Genomic DNA, 22,591 nt, shown 5'->3' on the forward strand with positions numbered 1-22,591 from the left:
ATCAGAAGCGGAGAGCTTAAGCCCCTCAGGAAGATGCCCATTCTGTGCGGTGGAAAATCCGGTCGGGGGATGGGGGTAGAAGAGGAGGCCTACCTGGTTGCCTAAGAACCGGAAACGGCGGGGATAAACGCCGCGGAAAGAGGAAAGCCTGAAGGCCCCACTTGACTATTCGGTGAAAAGCTCGGGCGGAAAGTTCCCCCACCTCAACTTCCTCTCCTCGTCTTCGTCGTCTGGTGTGCGAACCGGCATTTCGACCGGGCATATTCGAGTCGTCGAGGTTCCCTTGTTCACCGAGTAACGCGGATTAGCATCAGCGGCATTTGAACTTTGACGACGCGGCCAGGTACCCACGTGTCTTCAAAGGCTTAGAGTATACTGTACCCTTGTAGAATCCCGGAAGAGGAAAAGCTCCGGTGGTCGTTAACACGCTGCCGCGCTGCACCGCGGAGCTCCGCATGCTGCGTGCGCTCAAATAATACCGGGACAAAGGAGGACGGAGGAACGGAAGCCAAGGGAAGGGAAAACAACCCCCGAGTCGGTAGCGGCTTGCACCTTCCTCGCGGTATCGATTTCTACTTACACCTGTTCGTTAAACTGATTTCCACCGGACTCGGAAAAGGAACGGATGGAAGCCGCTGCTACGGGAGTCCCGGTGACGTCAATTAACACCAACACCGCGGTATTCAAATGTATTTAAATCCAGCTCAACGTTTAGCGAGGTGTAACGGGCATTCCGATCCCTTTCTACCGCGTGCCCTCGACTCTCGCTTAATCACCTTCCGTTCTTTCTTCCCTTAAAATACAAGCTGATATCGCTTCTCTGTGATTTGTATCGCAAAAAGTTGACTACAGGTTAGCGAGAAACGTAACGCCAGAATCCATTCTTCCGTGTCCCCATTTTTTCTTTTTTGCACTGATAGATGAGTTTATCTACCGTTAAAAAACGTATATTTCGATGTGGGGAAATAGATGTTTTGTTGTTATTATCAAATTTTAGTTGAGTCAAATAGTGATCGATGGAACTTTGTTAATAGTTGACAAATCGTATTTGGCTCAACTAAAGTTTAATAATAATAACGAAACATTTGTTTCACCATATCCATAAATATACGTTTGTTAACGGTAAGTAAACTCTTATCTCAATGTGAAAAACCACATTTTTCTAAAAAAATAAACAAAAAAATAATCGCCGGCGAAAGTTTCATGGAATTTATTGGGGACACCGTGTATCAGTCGCAGCTGGTTAACCCCTGGGCTATAAATGCTAAGGAATGCCCCATATACTTGTAAGCCCGCAAGAAACAGGGATATTCGATCGTGTTTCAAGCTGTATAAAATTATAGCCCACGGTTCACGTTTCGCAAAAATTATTATTATTATACATCGAGATTGTTATCAAAGTTAAGAGTGAAAAATAATATTCTTTGATAGCCTCAGGCTGCTAACCCCTGTATAAAATCCAAAATTCATACGTTACAGATATTCCTACCTGCCAGGGATGTGCAAAAACTGCAGAGTATCAATTCGCCGCACGTCGACGAAATTTGTTTCCCGGATAAGCTCGAGCTTTCCGATTTTAGGGTCATTATAAGGGAAGAAAAAGAGAGGGGTAGAGAGAGAGAGAGAGAGAGAGACGAAAGGAAAAAAAGAACAAACAACTTTGGACTGACCGCGGAAATGAGACCGCGGCGAGAAGATGGATTGTTCGAGGATAGAATAGGATATCAAATTATAAACCTCGTGCTTCACGTCCGTATCTCGGCATGAGATTGTCACGCCCTCTCGGCATACTTTTGCCCCCGAGTAATTTATTAATGCTCAATTAAAACCTTTTTTTTTTATGTATTTGGTAAATGTTGTAGAACCGGATACTTGAACACTAACCGAGATACCCGCGTATCGAGAACGTGCGCGAATAAAAAAAAGATAAGGTTTAAAACGTTCAAAAGAGTGAAGAGGGTTTGAAAAGCGTTGATACTGGGGGAAAATGCCGATGACAGGAAGAGGAAACGAGAAGGAAGAGGAAGAAGAAAAAGAAGTTAGTTATTTTATTCGAACGTCGAGAGGAACGTCGCTTCTCGCAATGCACGCATTCAATTTCCCGTTCTTTCCGCAGTTTACACAACCAGCTACGACTCTTAAGGGTGAAAGTCAGAATTCTCAGAACAAATATGAACCACCTCCCCCCTCCTAGGTTATACAAACAATGAAACGCTCACGCACGATATGCCACGTATCTATACATCGTATGTATCTAGGTGTCTACGTTTTCAAAAAAAGAAAAGAAACAATTGTTTGTTAGATAAAGTTTGCTTTTATAGAATCCGGAACGATATTTTGAATGTTAAGAAAAATTGCTTGTTAACTCAAACATTTATTATGAATAACAATTAAACAAGCTTCAGTTTCGCATTTAAATCACTTTTATTCAAAAATAATATCGCTTCAGTTTTTTATTGCTGAATAATTGAAACAGAACTCTCCTGGCTACAATATCAAACTTCTTCCAAAAATATTCATTTTTGTCTGTTTAATCTCACTTGGCATATAACAGTCACGTAACACTAACTCCCAGGAAAAAAATCTCTAAAGACATGTGTTAGCAAAATTATTAAATCGGTATTATTTCTCCCAAGACTACGAAAGCAAACTTTAAGGGAGGTGTATACATATTTTTCCATTGTTTAGATGCAGCACAAATAAAAAAATAACTAACTCAACCCAGGCACAAATATTACATTGTTTTTTTTTTTTTGAGCGGTAACATGTGACGAAGCAGATTAGGTATGTAAAACGAATGAGTGTAACGAGTCAACGATTCAAAGTTCGTTGGTACAGAAGTAGATCCGGGGTGACTTCGATTCAATTAAAAGGGAGCGTAACCTTCGTCCGATTTACAACGAGGAATATATTCAGGTATCAATTTTCCGTCGAGAAACTCCCTAACGATAAGAGGAAGGTTTTAAAAGTCAAGCGATCTTGATCACGAAAGCTGACTTAGCGAGGCATGCCGCAGGATTTCTTGGCTCAATACCTCTAGATCGATGATAACGGTGAGAGATGCGATCGAATCAAGATTTGAATCACGTATCCTCACACCACCCGCGCCTCCATACAGCAGGTATTACCGCCACAGGTATATTTACCCGAATACAATTTTCTCCATATTCTACCCTGCAGGAGTTGCCCGCCTTGAATTCAACCATGTGGAATAAACCGAATTGCTCGAGCGTTTGCCTGAGGTATCTATATAAACGTTGCCACGGCCATGCCGGGGTATGAATTCGACACGTGATTAATCCGGGCGATATTGAATAAGCGAGCAAAAAATTGAAAAATTTTGTTAAATATATTTCGCACTTCCATTCGTCGGATTTTTTTTTTTTTTTTTCACTTCTTTTAACAATTTTAATTTTTCTCCCAGCATTGTTTGTTGAAAACACAGAGCGGCATTGGCGATGCGACGAGGGTGACGCGCCCCGGGGAGCCAGTATTAATAGGTCTTTGTTTCAAGGAGGTTTTCCTCTCCTCCTCGTCCCGGCTGTCTCCATTATTTGAATATGGAGCAGATATCGGTTGTCGATATTCCAACGTCACACCAAATATTATTTTCCAAGGAATTTTTCAAACTTTCCGCGAACGAGATTTTACGCGGGAACTCGTTCCCAACGAATATACGTACGTACGTATCTGCTGTAAATATGTACACGGTATACAGGTAACCACGGACGTACGAATTTTGCGAACCCTTTAATTTCCCTCTCGCAGATTTCGTTCTCTTCCTTGCAATATTGATATTTGTATTCAAATCGGTAGCCTCGAACCGCGAAATCGTTTAATTTGAAGCTCTTCGTTAGGAAGACTTACCGCGGGTACGATTGAACTTCAACGAACGAAAAAATACCTACTCCACAGTCGCAATCAGTCACATTTTAGGGCTAATAAAGCTTCACCTTCAGGCATATCGTCCGTTGTTGGGGGCCGGGGTGGGTAGGAATTTAATTTTCTCGACGAGGTACGCAGGTATACATGCATAAAATAAAATAATAAAACGATCCGTTTGTATATGTATATTGGTATATTCCTTGAGTATACGAGAACGCGTATAATATCGTACCTATATACCGATGTATATTGTACGTATAAACGAGAGTTCCATCTGGCTGCGTACAATACACAACGAGTTGGACAAAGATAGCGGCAGAAAACGGCTGGCTAGAAGAACGGTTAATTGTACAAAGCGAGCGCTGATTAAAATAATATATTTACGCGATATTTTTTCTGTTTTTTTTTTTTTTTTTTTTTCTTTTTTGCAACAACGTCCGAGTAACGCCGCAACCAGGCCAAATTTAGGGGTACGCGTATGACGTGTATACCCCAACGAGCTAAAACGTAAAAATACAGTTCATCCATCAACTCACCATTTTCAACGTAGTAACTCGTCTCGTTGTATCGCTCGTCGGTAAAACCAGGCCTCTTGGCTTTCAGCGCTTTAGTTTCTAGCTTTGCCTGGAAAGAAAATAAGAGAATTATTACACTAACGGGATGTACGTTAAATATATTTCGATAGAGAAAACCGATCGACGATCGCAGCACCGAGCCGGAACTAAATCGATTGGCGTAATATATTACGCATCGTTGTTAATCTCGTGTCACAACAGTGCGTATTATACCCAGGCAAGAATACGGAGTATGAGCAATTGCAATTAGACTTAATGGACGCTGCAATGTGCGGTGCAGCTTCTAATTATCCCATTAACAGAGTCAGCTCTGCACGCGCGGCGCAACTCGTTTAATCAAAACGACCGATAAACTGTCGGAGTGAAATATCTCTTCGTTCAAAAATTTCCCTCGATAGATAAATAATAACGCAGGCCTGCATAGCACGAGCGCTGGGATAAATAAATAACGGGAATCCTTTCAGGATATATAATATCTGGCCTATACGCCATGGAATATCTCGGAGAAGAAAATGCCTGTATATATATGGGGAATTCCACGCGGACCCAACCACTCTCTGATCCTCACCATTATTATTTTTTTTCAATATTGTTTCTGCTGTTTCCCAACTCTTAACCAGTACTTTCAATTTTTTTCACATTTTTTTATGCCACTGATTAATTATTTATTTATTTATTGTATTTTCTTTCCCAAAATGAGGAAAAGAGAGGGAAGTTATTCAATTAGAGTTATATAGCTCGTTATTATATTACTAGCGGCACTTAATATCACGGGAGGCAATTTTCCTCCGACATATGGGCGTCGGTCCGCCGGATGGCATCCGCTCTCCAGACTCGTTGATGATCGAGCAAACGTAGACGAGGGGTTTCGCATGGTTTGTGTAACGCATAAAGAGGTTCTATTTTAGTTGGGGTAGACGCCGCTAATCGCAAGATGTTAAGTCGGCGAACGCTGCAGAGAAGAGCAGAGTAAAGCGTCCTACACGTGGTTTCCTAGAGTTAATAATCTTAACAACGTTGCTACAACCTTCCCAAGTAACTCCGACTCGAGTTGTAAGTTGCAGGGCGGTAAAAATTAATTACACGAGAAAAGGTTACGGAAGGAAAAAAAAAACAATTTTCGTACAAGTTGCCAACACCGTAACGAACGGTTTTTTTTTTTTTTTTTCTTTTTTCTAACCATTCGCAGAAAAGTATATCATGGCTCTGAGTGAAGCATGTAACAACGAGATAATATTAAAACGACTCACGTACCGCCGTTGATACGACGACGACGATGTTATTTGTTTCCCTCTAGGGTGACCTATACGTAGGGCTCTCTAGTGGCTGTACAACAAGTCGGGAATTTCTTTCAATGGACTCTAGCGAGTTTCATTCCGTTTCGTAGAAGAGTAAGAATAACACTGGAACAACATCGGGAAAATTCTCGTTCCAAGTCCTAGGAGGGTCAACTTTGTTTCACAATGGCGGCCTCTAAGCTGACTCTTGTACCTATAGCAACCAATCTACCCAACTTCCCGTCTACTTACCTACCTTTCTACCCACCTACTACTCGGCGCTAATCCCAGGTGTAAATATTACGCCAGAGCTGACGTCGAGGAGAAGCTTCCAGAGCTTTCGGCATATTCGGTCAGTAGAGCGTCTTGACTTTCCGCGACTTGAGAGGAGGCGCAGCGTCAAGGGAGGAAAATCTTTCCATTGCTCTGGAATTCCAGCAGCAAACTCGACTCGAAATTTATACATAACAATGAAACGTTACAGCGAAAGTTGATAGTTAGTGAAACGTGATGGGATGGTGAAATTGTTCTCATTGATAGTTGCCGCGAGCCCTTATGCGTCAATTCTTTACGTTCCCCGAGACAAATCGTCTTCCTCGGGGTTTCGAGCATCAAACATCGTCGCGGTATTTATGCATGTATAAGGTAGTTGGCGCAACTCCTCCTGAAGGACGACTCTCGTTATCTGTTATGGAGTTTAGAGTAGTGTCGGCTTTATCGACCGAGCTGAATGGATTTCGTCACGGCGTCATCCCGGCGGTTTCCGCAGCCCGCTTCAAACGCCCTGGATTCCAGTGACTATATAAGGATGAGGGGGGAGGGCACATATTCCGAGAAATGCGCATCCGCCGTTTGATTTTACCCGGGAAATTTTTGGGTAGAGGAAGTCCGCGAAGGGCAAAGAATGGGCAACGAGAATTGGTTATACCTTCGATTTGTCCGAACCCTCCCGCGTCCAATGCCTGCTACCCTAAACGGTGGCTACAGTTCAAGTCAACCTTTCAATAAATGTAACCTTCACACACACTCAAGTAGGTTTATACATATAAATACGAACTGAAATTTAAATCCTCAAATTCTTTTGTTCGCAAGAACACGGAGCGTGAAATTAGCGTCGATTTGCTCTAAACGAAATTCCGCAGGTCCGTACATCCAGAATATCTCGTAATGAGAATTGGTCGGCGAAAAAAGCGCTCGAACCCAGCGTTGAAAAAAGCGGTAAAACCTAGTTGGCCACTCGCTAAAACCGGCGGGGAGCCATCCGGCCGAAAGGTGGGTCGTTAGTCATCCGGCAAAACGTGGAACGCCTGTTGCTACTGGCACATCAACCGAAGAGGAAAAGCATAGTCGAGAGCTGGGATTCGCAGCAGTTTCGGGGTCGCCACTCGAACGTCGACGGGAGCCAAAAACCGCCTCTCTCAAAGAAGAAGAGGAACAAGAAGAAGAAGATGAAGAAATGGTATGAATTTTTATTTTTACGTAGCTCTTTTTTTTTTTTTTTTTTTTGTCCACCACATGGAAAGAAGATGAGACGTTGTATATTTAGTTAAGGTCGTGTTCAGGGTGCGACAGCTTGACGGTGGCTAACGACAGCTGTGACGCCCGTCAGAAACGCCCATCAAATATTGACGAGACCGAAACACCCACGCGTCCTGTACGCCTGACTAAAATACGTATCTTACGCCTTTTTTCCTCATCCATGGCACGATCGCGTTTCTAATTTACCCCAATGCGTCGATGAATTTCGACCGTTTGTACCATTTCATCGGATGTGCGATTCTTGTGGATAATTTACATGATTTTCTATTCGTCGATTAACCTAATTCCTTAGTACGGTTAATAAACTCGCAGTTGTTTCATACCGCTAAATTATTGGGCACATTTTTCATCGTACATATATACTGATAATACATCGTGCGGAATGATGGATAGAGTGGCTCAAGCACTGAATGACTAGAAAATACTTTAATTCACTGGGGAGTATTCAAGAGATTATGAAATAAAATTCTACCTTCCAACGTTCATTTCTCGGGGGACAAAACTTTCTCCAAGAGATTATGAGACGGTTTTATGAAAGAGAAAAAAGGGTGGGTGAAAAAAGGAGAAGAGAAAATAAAAACTAGAAACCTCGCATGCGATTCATTAACGGAATATTAAGGCATTCGCACGACATAAACAACTTTTGCGACATTTTTCACACGATATCATTAAAAAAGCGTGGGTTCGATGAATATTTAATCGAGGTGACAAAAATTGAGAACAAACTCTGATTGTCAACATTTCGTTCCGAGTACGGTGAACGGATTAGGTGTAACTATGGATTTACCCGATGCGAGCTTTCGCCCTCGTATAATAATCAATAGAATACATATGCATACATATATTTTTTATTGTAGTTTCAAAACGTGTGCCACCGAAAGGCTATCAAGTTTTTAATTGAAAAATTATCGGAAAGATTTCGCGCCATCAAAACAAAAAGAAACCGGTTAAGCAAGAATGAAAATTCTTTACGAAATTCTCGAATCTGTCGAATTATTCGGATCAGGCTTATAAACAAATCATCGTCAGCTCAATACATACCAAAGAATTTTATTTTGCTTCGCCACACGACCGTCCGTTTTTTCTCGCTTCTGTTTACATATGTATATAATACATGTATACATGTGCAAAAGGAAAAAAAAAAAAAAATAAAAATTTCTAGTAAACAGGTTCGAACGTATTATTTAGATATAAAATTACGCCCATTAAAATTTGAGCATTTAATATTGACATTAAGAGATTGCGCATCGCACTTTTCTGTTTTCCATAAGAATAACACGGGAAAAATGGTTTTTGCTCCTTATGATTTTTATAACTATCTAACGATGCGTCGTACACAAAATGCACAGAAATATTTTTGTAGGGAATCGGACGCTCTACAAAGAAGGGTCTGTTATCATTTTATGATAAATCTACTCTTTCAAAAGTTATTTAAGGTCAAAGGTCAACAAAGGACCTTAATGTTAATATTTTTATACCTAAACAAAACTTTTGATCCTGTTTCCGAGAATTTTTTTTGGCATATCCTAATATATGTATATATGTATATGTATTTTGTGCGTGTTTGTGTGTATTAAATATGCACATATTTTGAGAAAGTCTTTCATTTGACCTAAACAAACTTTTCAGGTAACGTGCGACGGTGGAAAATTGCAAATAATTTTTTTTTTTTTTGCCGAAACAGCATAATACACAAAATGTCGCGGAAGTAGAAAATTCAACGGTTATAACTCAGCTCGCGCGGCAAAGGCATATTAGAGTATTATAAGCAGGAGGATCGAGGGGCGGAGACACGCGTCGCTCTTCGAAACGCGTAAATCAGGGAATGGAATGGGCCGATCGTTCGAGCGGCTTATCGATCGAAAAAAAGAATCCGGTAAGGTCGAGAAGCCGACACAGCGCGTATACGCGTACGATACGTACAGGCGGGAGTAAAAAACAAATACGCTCGACTCTCGGCTTATCTCATAAAATCGAAGACGTTTCTTACGCCGCCGAAGCAATAAGAAGGGCGGAAAATGGTAAGATTGGAAAAAGAGAATCCAACTGCAGACACATAAACATAAATAATCGAGCACTCGCTCACCTTTTTCAGATCCTTATTCGCGTCGGCGTCCTCCGCCTTTCGCTTCTCCGTAAGTTTCGGCGCAGCTGTCGTTATCACGGGCTCTCTCAGGGGCTTCAAGTCAACCTGGAACACGAAAATATCGAGTTTTGTTATAAGGGCGGAAATCAGGGAGGATCGCACGCAAAGCAGGGGGAGAAAATTGTACGGAACCTCAGCTCCGCAGGGCGTGATGGGCGTGAAGGGTGCCAAGGGTTAGAGATGCAGGTTCGCGTGTCTGTCTTTTATACCTGCCGACGCGATGCGATGCGATCCGATGCGCGGGCCAGATTACGGCACGTATTTCTGAGCCCGGCGATGCATCAACACTGGAATCACTCGGGAATCAAGTCTTGGTCACCGCCAGGCGCTAAATCTAGCCTTCGGGTTTAGTTCCCCCCACAGGTGGCAAGGGTTGCCCTGACAACCTCCTTATACCCGCAATGCAGTGCTCAACCATCCGATGCACGGTTCAACCTGGTATGCGTGATTATTCGTTTGCTCGAAGCTCGCCTCGAGTATTCGAAATTGGGATGAAATAGGGCACGAGGATCGTACGAGCGGTCACTTTTCGAGTTTGCGGATGATTATGCCCAACTCAAGAATTGGTCGGCGGTTCGTTTGAATTACCGTAGAACGCAACGGCGGCGCACTTCACCGCACAATAATTTGTTACCGATCCGTTGCAATTACGACATTTTTAGAGGTATAAAATATATGTATATACCGTTAAATTTTGAGAAACCTGTTCTACGATTATTGCGTCCAATGAGGATAGGAGATAAGATTTAAAGGAGAAGAATTCGTGACTGAGTACGTGTTAATCGAGAGACTCGAGACGGTATTATAAAATAATTTAATTCTAGAGAATATCTATCTGTGCCTAGGTACATGTGATATTCGTTTCAATTCTGGGATGACTACAAATTTCTCCATTATCGTGATATAATTAAATAAATGCGTTACGTTGCGTGAGATAATTAAATTGCCTCTGTAATTTAAATCACGGTGAAAGGAGAGAAGAAATATGAAGAATGGATCGAGTTAAGTAGAATTGATGGTTCCCTCGGAAGGCAAGATTAGAAGTTAGAATACGTGAGTGTGGCAAAAATGAGACGAAATAAGGGGGTTAGAAGACCCGGAGATAGCGAAGAGAGAGAGATATATATATATATATGGATAGATAGATAGATAGAGAGAGAGAGAAGGGGAGAGCAAGGGAGATAGCGAGAGAAAAACGAACTGCGCTGGAAAGGCGCGAAGTGATTAGGCACAGCAACTTATTGTTAGTTGGACTAAGAAAGTCCGAGGCTCGAGGTAAGAGTAGTGTAGCAGCTCAGCGGATACATGGATAGCAGGGGTGGAATTTCGGTGGCGGTAGATATAAACCATCTGGCGAACTTTTGGGCTAGATGTGAAATGCAGTGATTCATAGGGAATTAAAGCCCGCGGAGCGAAGAGAGAAAGGCGCGAACGGAGAACGAACGTCGTCAGCTCGGGTGCAAATAATAACCGAGAAATCATCATAATTCACTGCGGGGAACGAACGAAGGAACGATGGAACGAAGGAACGAACGAACCCTGGAGGAACGGGGGAGGATATCGTGCCGGGAGGCGGCGGCACCAACCTTCCCTCGCTTCCATCCCTTCAACCCATTCAACCCCATCCCCTAAGCCCCGAGCAGTGCGTTGCGTGCCACGGATGCTAAATTGTTATTAATTTGTTAATCGTTATTAAATGTAACACTGGGTACGACGGAAATGGAATTTATGCATCTGCTAATTGCGGACAAAATGCAATTACTAATCACTGAATTGAACATCTTCTATATTTACACCACGTGCGCACCACACTGTTGGCGGATTTATTAAACAGTTCGTCTACCATTAATTAAAACCTCGTAACAAATTTACTCACGATCAAGATCAGAGATTATTACATCCAACTTGCGCAGCAGTTTTTCAGTCACTGCTCAAGTACGGTTATATCTATTTTCTCTGCAATATTTCTCAAAAACAGAGAAGAAAAAATTCTACGACACGTCTGTCGGATAAGTAAAACCGATCGATTAGACGAAATGTAATTATACTCTTTTAGTTTTTACTTAAGTAATTAGCCCTTCCTCAATAAGAACGAACGTTTAAAATCGAATCAATCTTTCGAGTGTGTCGTATTCGGGAACCGGGTTGTTGGGAAAAATGTTTTCGAGATATAAAGAGTTCGCGAGGCTTGTCGAAGAAGGAGAGGATTACCATTTCAGCGTGGGATGATCTGAATATAAAACTCGATTGTCTGTTGCGCGTCGCAATTTCGGGTGAGAATGAAACCCCTGATTGTGGGGATTCTAAGTGTACGTATCGACTCGGCGGTTAGTTTGATTTATTGTCAGAAGGAAGTATTATTGTAGGTGCACGTACCTAAATACAACGCACAATGCGAGGCGATCTACGTCGAGTGTCGACGTCGAAGACGGTCCGAGAGTCTAGCTAACGCAATCACGCGACTGCGGGTTAGGGCTATTGTCTGGATTCGTGGATGGTGAAGGAGGAATCGATAGGGCGTGAATGAGGAATGAAAATCGCGTGAAAAAGAAGATAAACATGCGACCCCGAACATTTCATATCCGCCAATTTCCTACTCGTAATCGTCTGAGAACACAACGCCGCTGCGCTTCACGCATATATATATATATATATATTTGGTTCTTTGCATTACGCCGAGCGCCGATCTATTTTTGCGCAAATTGGTAGGTAGATCGGTTTCATTTCCGACGGACGTGATATTACACATAATTAAACATGAAAACTAACGACCTGTATAATAACACAACCGTTGCCTGGTTGTAATGAGAATTATAATAACGGCATCGGTTTAACATACGTGCTGACGTTATACGTATCTTCGTGCAAAAGTGAAAAGTCAACTTTGTAATACGGGTTCGATTAAAATTCTCGTCAAAAATTGTTTTAATCACGGAAAGTATCGCGGATCGCGTGTCGCAGGTGTATTTATTCGTCAATCAAGCCCGACGCAGGCCAAACACCAAACTTTTCTGTCCACTTTTAATTAATATACTTGCCTGAAATTTCAATTTTTTTTTTTGTTGGTATATATATAGGTAGGAATATAAGCGTGTAAAATTTCACATGAAACATATATGTAACCTCAGTCAAATTCACAATCGAACGTGTAGAATAAAGTATGCTGTGTTTCCAAGGTCAGGTATAATAAAATGTCTGTCAAAATTTTGCAGGGTTGCAATAAAAACAGAAAAAAGAAGAAGAAAGGAAGAAAGTGTTACGGTACTTTTTTTTTATATACGTACATATATATATATATGTATATATATATATATATATATATATATATATATATATATATATATATATATATATATATATATATATATATATATATATATATATATATATATATATAATATCTAGCTGTATAGAAATAATTGGTTGTTCAATTTGGTATTTTCCGCAACTCATTAAGTGCGCCGAAAGGGTGGGAAATCCTTAATTTTGCCCATCGAGGAAAATGGGTGTGATAAAAATTTTATTCATGTAATTACAGCGATCGAGGTCTGGTTGAATTGAGCCCGCGAAACAGTCGGTGAAATATCATTACCAATACAGATACAGAAATCCCACGAGTATAATTTAATATCGGAGGAATAAAATCGTCTTTTTCACTTACAATTAAATACGTGGCACGTTTCCTTAACCGCTAGCCGGCCATTGAGACAAGGTAGTGGAAATCGTTCAAAGTGGTCGTTAGTTCGGGGTTAGAGGTACAAGGGATAATATAATTTTCGGCGTTATCCGGGTATAATATACGTAAAAGTGACGGTGAGGTAAGGAGGAGAATTCCATAAGGTCGAAAACGTTGGGGCTGTGGGATAGTCGAAGGGGAGAAGATTTTCTTAATTCTTGCACGAAACCCGGTCGTTAAAACTATATAACCATCGGCTTGCGGGACGCAAAGGGGTGAGGGTAGGAGGGCGGAGGCATGGAAAACTATCGCAGCTATGTAAGCTGATAAAGTTCCGACCGTCCTGCAGGGAGGCATAATGGCGGGTAGGGGGCCCGTTTCACTTTTACGAGTAATTTGTTCCCGCGGCCGTCGCTCGCCTAACCGTTACCCGCCGCTTAACAAACTCTCTCGGATGGATCCGCCTCTCTATTGCCCTGGATATTAACTTTGATGGCTAGATGAGGTGGGCTTGCATACGAACGCGTAGATGGTCTCCCTTTTTTCCCAACCCATCCGCCACCACGTCACCCTGCAGATGCTAACTTTTGCTCGGAAACTTATCGCGGATAAAATACAGAGCACGACGAAATAAGGAACGTTATTGAAAAGTGCGCAAGTATTGTGTATAATTACCAGAGTAATTACTTGACTCGAAAGATTTTTGTACGAGTCAGAAACGCCCCGCGACATTTTCCACCCTGCGGGGTATAAAACTGCGACCTCATTTGTCACTCACTACAGACTCAACGCCGCGTCGTCGTCGTATTCGATCGAAATTGGGACAAGGTGGTTTTCTTACGGTGAAACGGATGGCCTATAATTCGTACGGTGAGCCGCTGCAGAGGCACGTTTTTTGGTGAAAGACTCCGGAGCTTGGGGGCGGGTGTGACAAATTGACCGCCGCCTGCACGGGGCGTGATCGAATCTACGTGTGAAGTGAATTTCCCGTCAAAGTAGCGCCTCGAATACGCAAGGTGAAGTTTATACCACGGGAATTCGTCAACGGTTAATTCCTTAAAAAAGAAAAAAAAAAAAAAATGATGCAGGGACGAACTCGAAATAATTTCTGACACAACGCGGTCAACTTGTAGGTTGAGGAAAAGTTTCCGCGGTCTAAAACCAGTTTGTTACGAGTATACCGGGGGCTCCCCTCATTACCTAATGGGCACGAACGCGCCTCGGCGTAGCGTCATTCGGTCGAGTAAACAATCAAAGAGATTTCGCAGTCGGAATGAAAGAAGAAGAAAAGAAATGCGGGAGGGGGGGGGGGGGGGGGGGGGGATGAAAAACCGCCGACGTGAATTCGCGGTGTTGCAGTCTCGAGATACTCTTCCAGCGGACGACGACGACGCCGCGACGAAACGTCGAAAAAGAAGCCGCGCAGGCATAACGCCTGTAGGTACTAAAAGCGCGGGTCGTTTGCCGTTGGTTTCGGTTGTTACATTGAAACGTTAAAGTATGCAGCGAGGAATACATATACATACATACATACATACATACATATATATATATATATATACATATATAGCACGCTAGGCTTTGCGAACAGTGCGCGGACGGCCGCTCGTGCAGGGAGATAAAAGTAAAAAGTAACAACGTCGAGGGGGAAAGAAAGGTGGGATGGCTCTACGTTAAACCTTGTACGGTTAAACGTCGTCGGGTCCCGTGTTTCAAGTATTTATATAAATTTATAATATATTTATCGCAGTCACGGTAACGGAGTTGATGAATTCTTAAGCCGAGCCGAGCCGGTCGCCTGCTGCCTCTGTGCCGGTGCGCAACGACGAGACGCGACCTTTTTCAACCCCCCCCCCCCCCCCCCCCCCCCAAAGTTGGCTAGAAACGCCGGAAAAATTTCCCACCCCATCCGCGCCATTTCAAAAGGTGTATTTAAACACGGAATGTATTTCAGGGCGAAAGTGCATCTGAATAAAATCTGAATACCGTGCGGTTAACGGTACCTACTTCAATTAATGCCACGTTTAACGAAAATTTTTACCTTCATATTTCGCAACGTTAGGTTATAATGGCGGAGGTATACATTCCGCGAAGACGAGGGCGCGTCCCCTTCGAATCGAATTACATTCGCAATCAGATCTTCCTCCTCCAATTAATACTCAATATACCCATAGCGCAGCTCGTGACGAAAATGAAAACAAAACGAATGCAATATATCTGGCTTAGCCAATTTAATCCCAAATTCAAATTACAGGACAAAAATTATCCTACTTTCCAGTTCTCTGACCCTTTTCCCCCTTCTGTACTATATGATACAGACAAAAACGATTGAACATTACTTGATTAAATTTGAATGAAAAAAAAATTGATTACGTATTCACGTTTTTCTCTCATCGCAATCATTATCTCCTTTTTTTTTTTTTTGTTTCAATTAAATTGCCGCGAATTTACGTGAGCAAAATCAAGTGCCGCGTTTTCTTTGCGCTCCCCTCGATAATCCTCGCATAACCTCCGCGCACTTGGAAATTGTTGAAAATTCCGGCCGTGGTTACACGCAATGCAGAAAATAAACGAACAGTCTTATCGCCAAGTAGTAAGGGTCGGTCGACGCTCGGACGGCGAGTAAGTGGTAACGGCGCACATGGTCGGCCAATGCGATCCTGCGTAAGTAGTAACGCGGCGGTCGGGTCGGCCGGGAAAGAAGAAATTCGCTGCAGATACGAAGATACGATAAAGCGAGGGGGATTTATTTTGGTCGAGGTGGGGGTTTGACGAGGGCCGGGAGGGCGACATGAAAAACGGTGGAAAATAATACCGTCTTATTTATGCGTTTGTTTATTTATTGCCACCGAAAGCTGTAATATGCACGGGAATAAAAATACTGCACATGAGAATAAGTTTTCGGAGATTCTAGATATTCTCGTCATGCTCGAGTTTTATTTGTTATCCGTAATATTTTTGTCTTTTTATTCCCTTATAGGTACACATATATATAGTTTTATCTCCAATCCGATGTCCGCAAATACCGAGGACCGGGATTACGGGAACTGCACGCTGGGGGCTCGACGTGGATTGCTCAAAGCTCGTCAAGATCCTACAGGTTTGTCGGATCAAACTTTATGTCTAACAAAATAAGATAAAATACAAACGAATTTTCACATTTATGTTTCGTAGAAAGCAGGTACAGTGGAATAAATGCGGAGTCAAGAAACTACACCGATCTACTTTAAGGATTTAAAGACAACGAGTTATACATCCCAGTATTGAATAATATTTTGAAATTGTAAGTGAATTGATATCAGAATAAATTTGCTTGCGCATACATATTCTGAAATTAGTTGGTTGAGTCGTCGATTTGTAAGAGAGAAAAAAAAATCACGTTGCGTGACTCGAGAGTCGTTTATAGTTTGCGGCAGAGGCGGAGAAGATAAAATAAAAGGGTAAAGATATGAAGGAAGAATCGTGACAAAACTAATAACTTGTAACGACGGTTATCTACGCGATCGTGTCATCCGTACATTATACACCTCGAGTCATTCGGGAAGCGTGTAAATACGATACCTAATGAGGTAGCCGGCCTGACAGGGTGGTTGGAAGTATACCGCGAGTCACGAAGCAGATAGCGGCTACGTCTTGGAGGATCATCGTTTGAGCGGAGCGTCGTAGCTAAGGGAACTTCGAATACGACCCGAGAGCCATTCGACCCTAAGGGTTAATTAACAACGATCGATAATCTGGTCACCGGGCGACCAACTCGTTCAATTTGTCCCCCAACGAATTGGAGCTTATCTCTCACTCGCCCTCTCTCGCTCTCTCTCTCTTCTTCTCCCCCCCCCCCCCCCTTACTCTCTCGGTTCAATTTCATTTCCTCTTTGTTTATCCGTTGGTCAGATATTCGAGCAATTCGTCAGCCGGCCTTCACGAAATACACAAAAGCTCAAAGAAACGCTGATGCGAAAAATCAAGTAAGACAAAACGTTCAGACGTATGAAATAAACGAATCCAGGTCTAATTCATGCGCCGTACTTGTAACCAAACCGCTTTACACAAAGTTGTACGATTCTTCATTGCCCTTCCCCTTCCCCGGAGGGAATTTGGTTCCGTGATAATTTTATTATTAATTGATAACCGCGAGTCGATCGTATTCCCGCGGGTTCTTCTCCTTGGTTAACTATTCATTGGTTGTCACGTGAGTTTAATATCCTTCCTGCTGTGCGCGCGGGGCGGGGAGGGGGAGAGGGTGCGGTTTATAAAGAATGTATATCCCTCGCAAGCGTCGGCGGCGGAACGAGCTCGGTTCGGTTTATCCGCTTTGCCTCGGCTCTTTAGCCTTGTTAAAGGAGTAAAACTAATCAAAGCCTGAAGTTTGGCGGACATTCTTCACCGGCTTTCGCGAAACTTATTAACTCGGCGCACGGCGCAGCCTCGCCACCACATGCATGGCTCAACGTACCTGTACGTATACCTACCTAAACGGGTACTCTGACTCGGCTCATGAATTTATGTGCCTACATATACCTTACATGCGCACCCTGCAAAGATTGGCTGTGCGGATTACGAGGTGTTTGTGCCTCGCTGCTTTTTCCAAAAGCGCGAAAACCCCCCTCGCTGCCGCTTTATACGCACGTTCGGGGTTTTCTGCGCGCACGCAAACGCGAGTTGGCCACCTTTCCTTGCAGGCAGCTATCGTTATTCAGGGGATACACCGAGGCATAAAACGGGCCGACCCCCAGGGGCGTCGCAGACTCGGAAAGTCGCGAGGTCCGGAGCCCGATCTGAAAATCCGGTTTTCGAACGCCCTCCGAACGAAAAAGCCCATGAAAAATGCATGCGAGTCGAAGGGAAGAAGCTTCGCTCCACTTGTCTACCTCCGCTGCTTTTATACCTTCGGGTGGTTTTCGGAGAGGTGAAAAATTCGCACGCATTACGCCCAAGTATAGAATATAACGATAAATTACATATTCGTTGGGGAAGGAAACGTATTCGAAAACTTGTCCGACTTGACTGTGAATTTTTTGGAAAAATCGTATTATTTCGCAAGCTTTACAGGAAATAGTCTGAGATTGGATAAACGGAGATTGGATGTTCAAGGCGAAACGTGTTAATGTTTTTCCCGAAACTCCGCAACTCGGACAAAGTCATTCGATGTTTCGTTGCAATAACCGTCGGCCTCGTAAAATATTCAAAGAAACTTAAACCTCAGCTGAGCGAGACAAATTCACCGAAAGGCAATTACGAGGTGCATGCAACTCACCTTAGTTATATCGTCTAGATCTCAGCTTCTATAATATATCCACGTTACGGAATCCACTTCGGCGCTGGGGCATTAATTAAAATTTTTATTGATATAAAACTGGTATGGTTTATACGGCCTCACGCGATCCTCGGCTTTTTAAACTCCCTTAAAACGTCCGACCATCGTGAGAAGGGGATAACGGTGGTAGTTTTTAGCCAGCGGCGATTAGCATTTCAATTACCTTGCGGAGGAGGGAAGGAAAAGAAATGTGAAAAAATAAGAGAAAAGAAGTATATAGACGGGTAAAATAAAAAAGCTTGCCCTTCTTTTTTGCATCACTGGACAGACACGAACCGCGGGTGTTTTCTTTTTTTTTTTTCGGCGTTTCAAATGCGTTTCGGTTGTGCAACGGTACAAAAACTTGGTTCAGGAAGACTTGCTCAGAGTTTTTGATGCTTTCGAATTTCAAATCCATTCGATCAATTGTTTCGTAACAGCGTGAACGATTTCAAACCGATTGAAATAACGACACGGGAAAGACACTTTTACGAGTCAAGTTATCACACGTAATATAATTTCAAACTAATTTCATCCATGTTTCATTCGAATCGTCGAAAACAGTGACAGTGCAAACAACCTAAGACCACCTAACCAAGTTCCTCCGCATGCTCGCACAGCGTTTCGCCTGATTTCACCGCCAGAGCAAGACGATAAAAATTTCATGAAAAATTGTGGAAGTTGGAATATCAGAAAGAAAAAGAAAAAAAAAAAAATGAACTTTGGACGTTCTTTTCGTTGGTAAGATATTTCGATTAGAGTTGCAAAATTTCCCTCGCCCTCGGAGCTGCGGCGGCCCAAAGGGCTGGGAAAAGTTTGCCGGTATAAATGCGGCACTGGCACCTCGCGTGCCATAGTGTGCTACCTGCATGACATGGGCGGCGGGCTTCAGCCTCCGCACCCCCCGCTAATTTTGATCCCGTTACCCCCGGGCCGTACCAGGAGCGCGGTGGCGCATTAATTAGCGTCGCGACGCTACGCCCCTCCGGCCCACTTTTCGCGGTGAGAGATTTAGAGAATAGAAAGAGGAGCGGCGGAAAGGATGGAGGGGCGCGGAGGGGTGAGGGGAGAAGGGAAGAGGGAAAACCGGAAGGAGAAGCACACCCCATAAACATCCTTAGGAGCGTCCCTCGGGCTCTTTGAAGATCTTTAGGGACGCGCCGATGAAACTGAAAGGATGTGTTACGGCTACACCGTCTCTCCTTTCTATCCCCCTTTTCCCGGTATCTATCCACCCTTTCAGGAGGCAGTGATTCTCAGAACGAACAAACCCCGAACGTGTCGGCTTATCAAGCTGCTATTAAAAGTTGGATTCCATTATTTTCCTCTTTTTTTTTATTATTCATTTTTTGTCCAACGGGTCCGCATTCCCGAATATCAATCGTACGATTGTATAAGAAGAAAAAGAGAGACTCTGAGTCGGTTGAAGCATGCACACTCCGTATTTTCTTTCCTTTTTTTTCACACAACCAAAGCTAAAACTACAAGTTTTCAGTAAAGATAAATTCCAGCCTCGGAGTTAGGTTCGCTAAATTATTCATCGAAATTCGCTGCCTTCTCGCCGTATTGAAGGAGAGAAATAACGATTACAAATGACGGAGAAAGGTTCCAGGGCCCAAACAAGAACCGACTCTGATAAATGATGAACCGGCTAGAGCTGTCAATCTAATCGTGATTTTACTTACTTCTCGTTTTTTCATTCGAGAAAAGGGACGGTAAGTTTTTGGCATTGTTTTTCGGTTAAATATTTCCACGACGACGAGTAAAACAACGGCTCGACTAATCGATCAAAAATGTCAATCGTACAAAAAGGCACGTACTAACTTTCATATTATTATACAAGGAATTCTCCCCTGCAGCGCAGAACTCTGTAACAAAAATATAACATGCCGCACTCTCTCTCTGATATTGGATACGATTTCGATATAAACTGAGAAACTGTATTACGAAGAATTGCAGAAATTGTGTGGTTAATATGTATGAAAGAAAAACCGAACGTGTAAAAGAATAACGAATAAAATGATCAAGCGCGTAAAGTACGGTAACAGATAATATATGACACTCCTTAAAATTTGTCATATTGAATACTTGCAACGATGCATCTTTGTACTTGAAATTCATTAAGCTGTGAACACAGCATCAACAAACTACGATTTTGTAAATTCAACTTCTCTTCAGCTTTTCCAATAGTGCAAAATATTAACTCATGTTTCATCGTTTCGATACGTTAACGTCACCGACTTCAACCACGTCAAAACTTCATATCGAAATGAGAATAATCTTCGGAACACGGGACAGAAGGCGCGGCAAATATTCGAAGGAAAGTCCGGGCATCAAGAAGCATTTCGGCGTGCGAAATTGCAGCGCCAAGTTCGACGTCCGCGTTTTCCGAAGTCTGGATGTTTTCGCCGTGGGCGCAGACGGTCACCCTGAGAGGTTCCCGACCTTGGCGGGCTAGACGCACCGCCGCCCACCACTTTCCTCGCGCTCTCTCCTCCGCCACGGCATCCTTGTTTCACAAGCCCAATTTTCCATCCCCGACGCCCACGATCTCGGGGTAAACTTCGCCCCGAAACCCCCGAGAGCAACAGGACCGTGTATCGACCCTCCCTCTCTCCAAGGGTATGGAATGTAGGGTTAGGGAGGTCCCAAAGGAGCGCGATACGAAAGATTGGGTCGCGGAACCGGACGATGCAAAGGCTCGTCGTCGAATCTTCTTCGATTTCCGAAAAGGGTAGAATTAATCAGCTCGAGAGGCCGAGGCGCTGTTGAAACTTTCACATTTTACATATCGCGCATTTTCCTTTTCCGTCTCGAGTCCTTTTCGCATCATACTGCGGATGAGTTTTTCTCGAGTATTTGGATAACTGGTACATAATATATTAGATATTCATGATTTTCTATAAACTCGTAGAAACTATTTAATCGAATTCGTTCGTGACGGATCAATCCTTTTTTTTTTTACTAATCCTGAACGAAAATAAATTTCATAAGTGGTATCTGGTGTACCAAAAATGCATTTTTATTCTAATCTATGGAAACAATTTTCACCGTTATCAGCAGATAAGATTGAGTTCATTTTTTCTTTCTCCAAAGTAATCAATCATTCAATAGGTAACATATGCGAACAGATTATTATTCTCGATTCTTGTACAGAGGTTCAGAAAAAATGTACGATATCAAGTGTGCCGTCAAACTTTGAGATGCTGTCATTTATGGAATGAGCAATCAATCAACCCGTGGTCGCAATTTCTTTCGCCGCGAAATATTACTGATCCGTATCAAGCACCTACTTTACTTACTTTAATCTTATCGTTCGCGTTTTAATTGTGCCGTTCAATAATTTCACGAGCATTGTTGGTTCCTCTCGATCTCCTCTTCACATCGTACACTACATACCAATGTCCGACGACGTATTATAAACGTATAAACTAGGAGCGGACAAGTGACTTGACTGCAATTTTTACTTTGGTATACATCGATACCTTTCAAACGCGTAAAGTGGGATTTTCGATGCACGTAGGTTATTTTCGCCAATCTCAGGAAAGCATTTCAAAAATTGAATAGCAAGGCTCGACGCACGACTGCGGGCCAGAGCGTATATGAAAAGTGTACCGCACGTCGGACGTACGTACCTTGATGAATAGATAATTTTGAACGTGATTTAGAACACCCGACGCGGATGGATTAGCGCAGGGTAGCCAACGGACAGTGACACGCGCCAAAAACCTCAGTTTCATCACGTACATATTTAAGCTCAGGTTGTTTCAAGACGAGGATCACTTGGGTGACCTGCAGGACCCTGCGGGACCCGATCCTCGCCCCTGGCTAAGCTAAATATTATACATACATATACAGTTTGGAGTTGGGCTGTTGCCTAGATATACGTCCAGCGTGCGGTATAAGTCCGGGGTTAAATAAACAGTAGCCCTGAAACCCCCGCGCGGTTTTATATACCGGGAAATAAACACCGCGCGCTGTATAAAAAATTGAAAAAAATGTCTGGTACCCACCGACTCTTTTTTTATATTATAGGTGAAAAAGCAGCGCCGCCTATAAACGGGTGAGTTATAACGGTTAATCCCTATCGGCCGATACTCCGATACACCAGAAATACGGGGTCGAACCACCGATAAACACCTGCTGCAGTTCCGGGCGGAGATGCGTTTATTTATCGCGGTCCAGAAATGATCGAATCGA

The 22,591-nt window shown here is 42.9% G+C and overlaps 1 protein-coding gene across 5 annotated transcripts in view; it reads right to left on the reverse strand.

Annotated features, from left to right (window-relative positions):
* Positions 1-22,591, reverse strand: part of LOC124298408 (RNA pseudouridylate synthase domain-containing protein 2) — an 86,951-nt gene that overhangs the window by 13,263 nt on the left and 51,097 nt on the right. For all 5 annotated transcript variants that reach the window (XM_046750360.1, XM_046750363.1, XM_046750362.1 and 2 more), the window contains 2 exons: positions 9,363-9,467; positions 4,422-4,509 (listed from right to left, as the gene is read on the reverse strand). In XM_046750360.1, the coding sequence (XP_046606316.1) occupies positions 4,422-4,509; positions 9,363-9,467 (193 nt within the window). The remainder of the gene's footprint in view (positions 1-4,421; positions 4,510-9,362; positions 9,468-22,591) is intronic.

Source organism: Neodiprion virginianus, chromosome 2, assembly GCF_021901495.1.
Source record: "Neodiprion virginianus isolate iyNeoVirg1 chromosome 2, iyNeoVirg1.1, whole genome shotgun sequence".
Taxonomy (NCBI): Eukaryota; Metazoa; Arthropoda; class Insecta; order Hymenoptera; family Diprionidae; genus Neodiprion; species Neodiprion virginianus.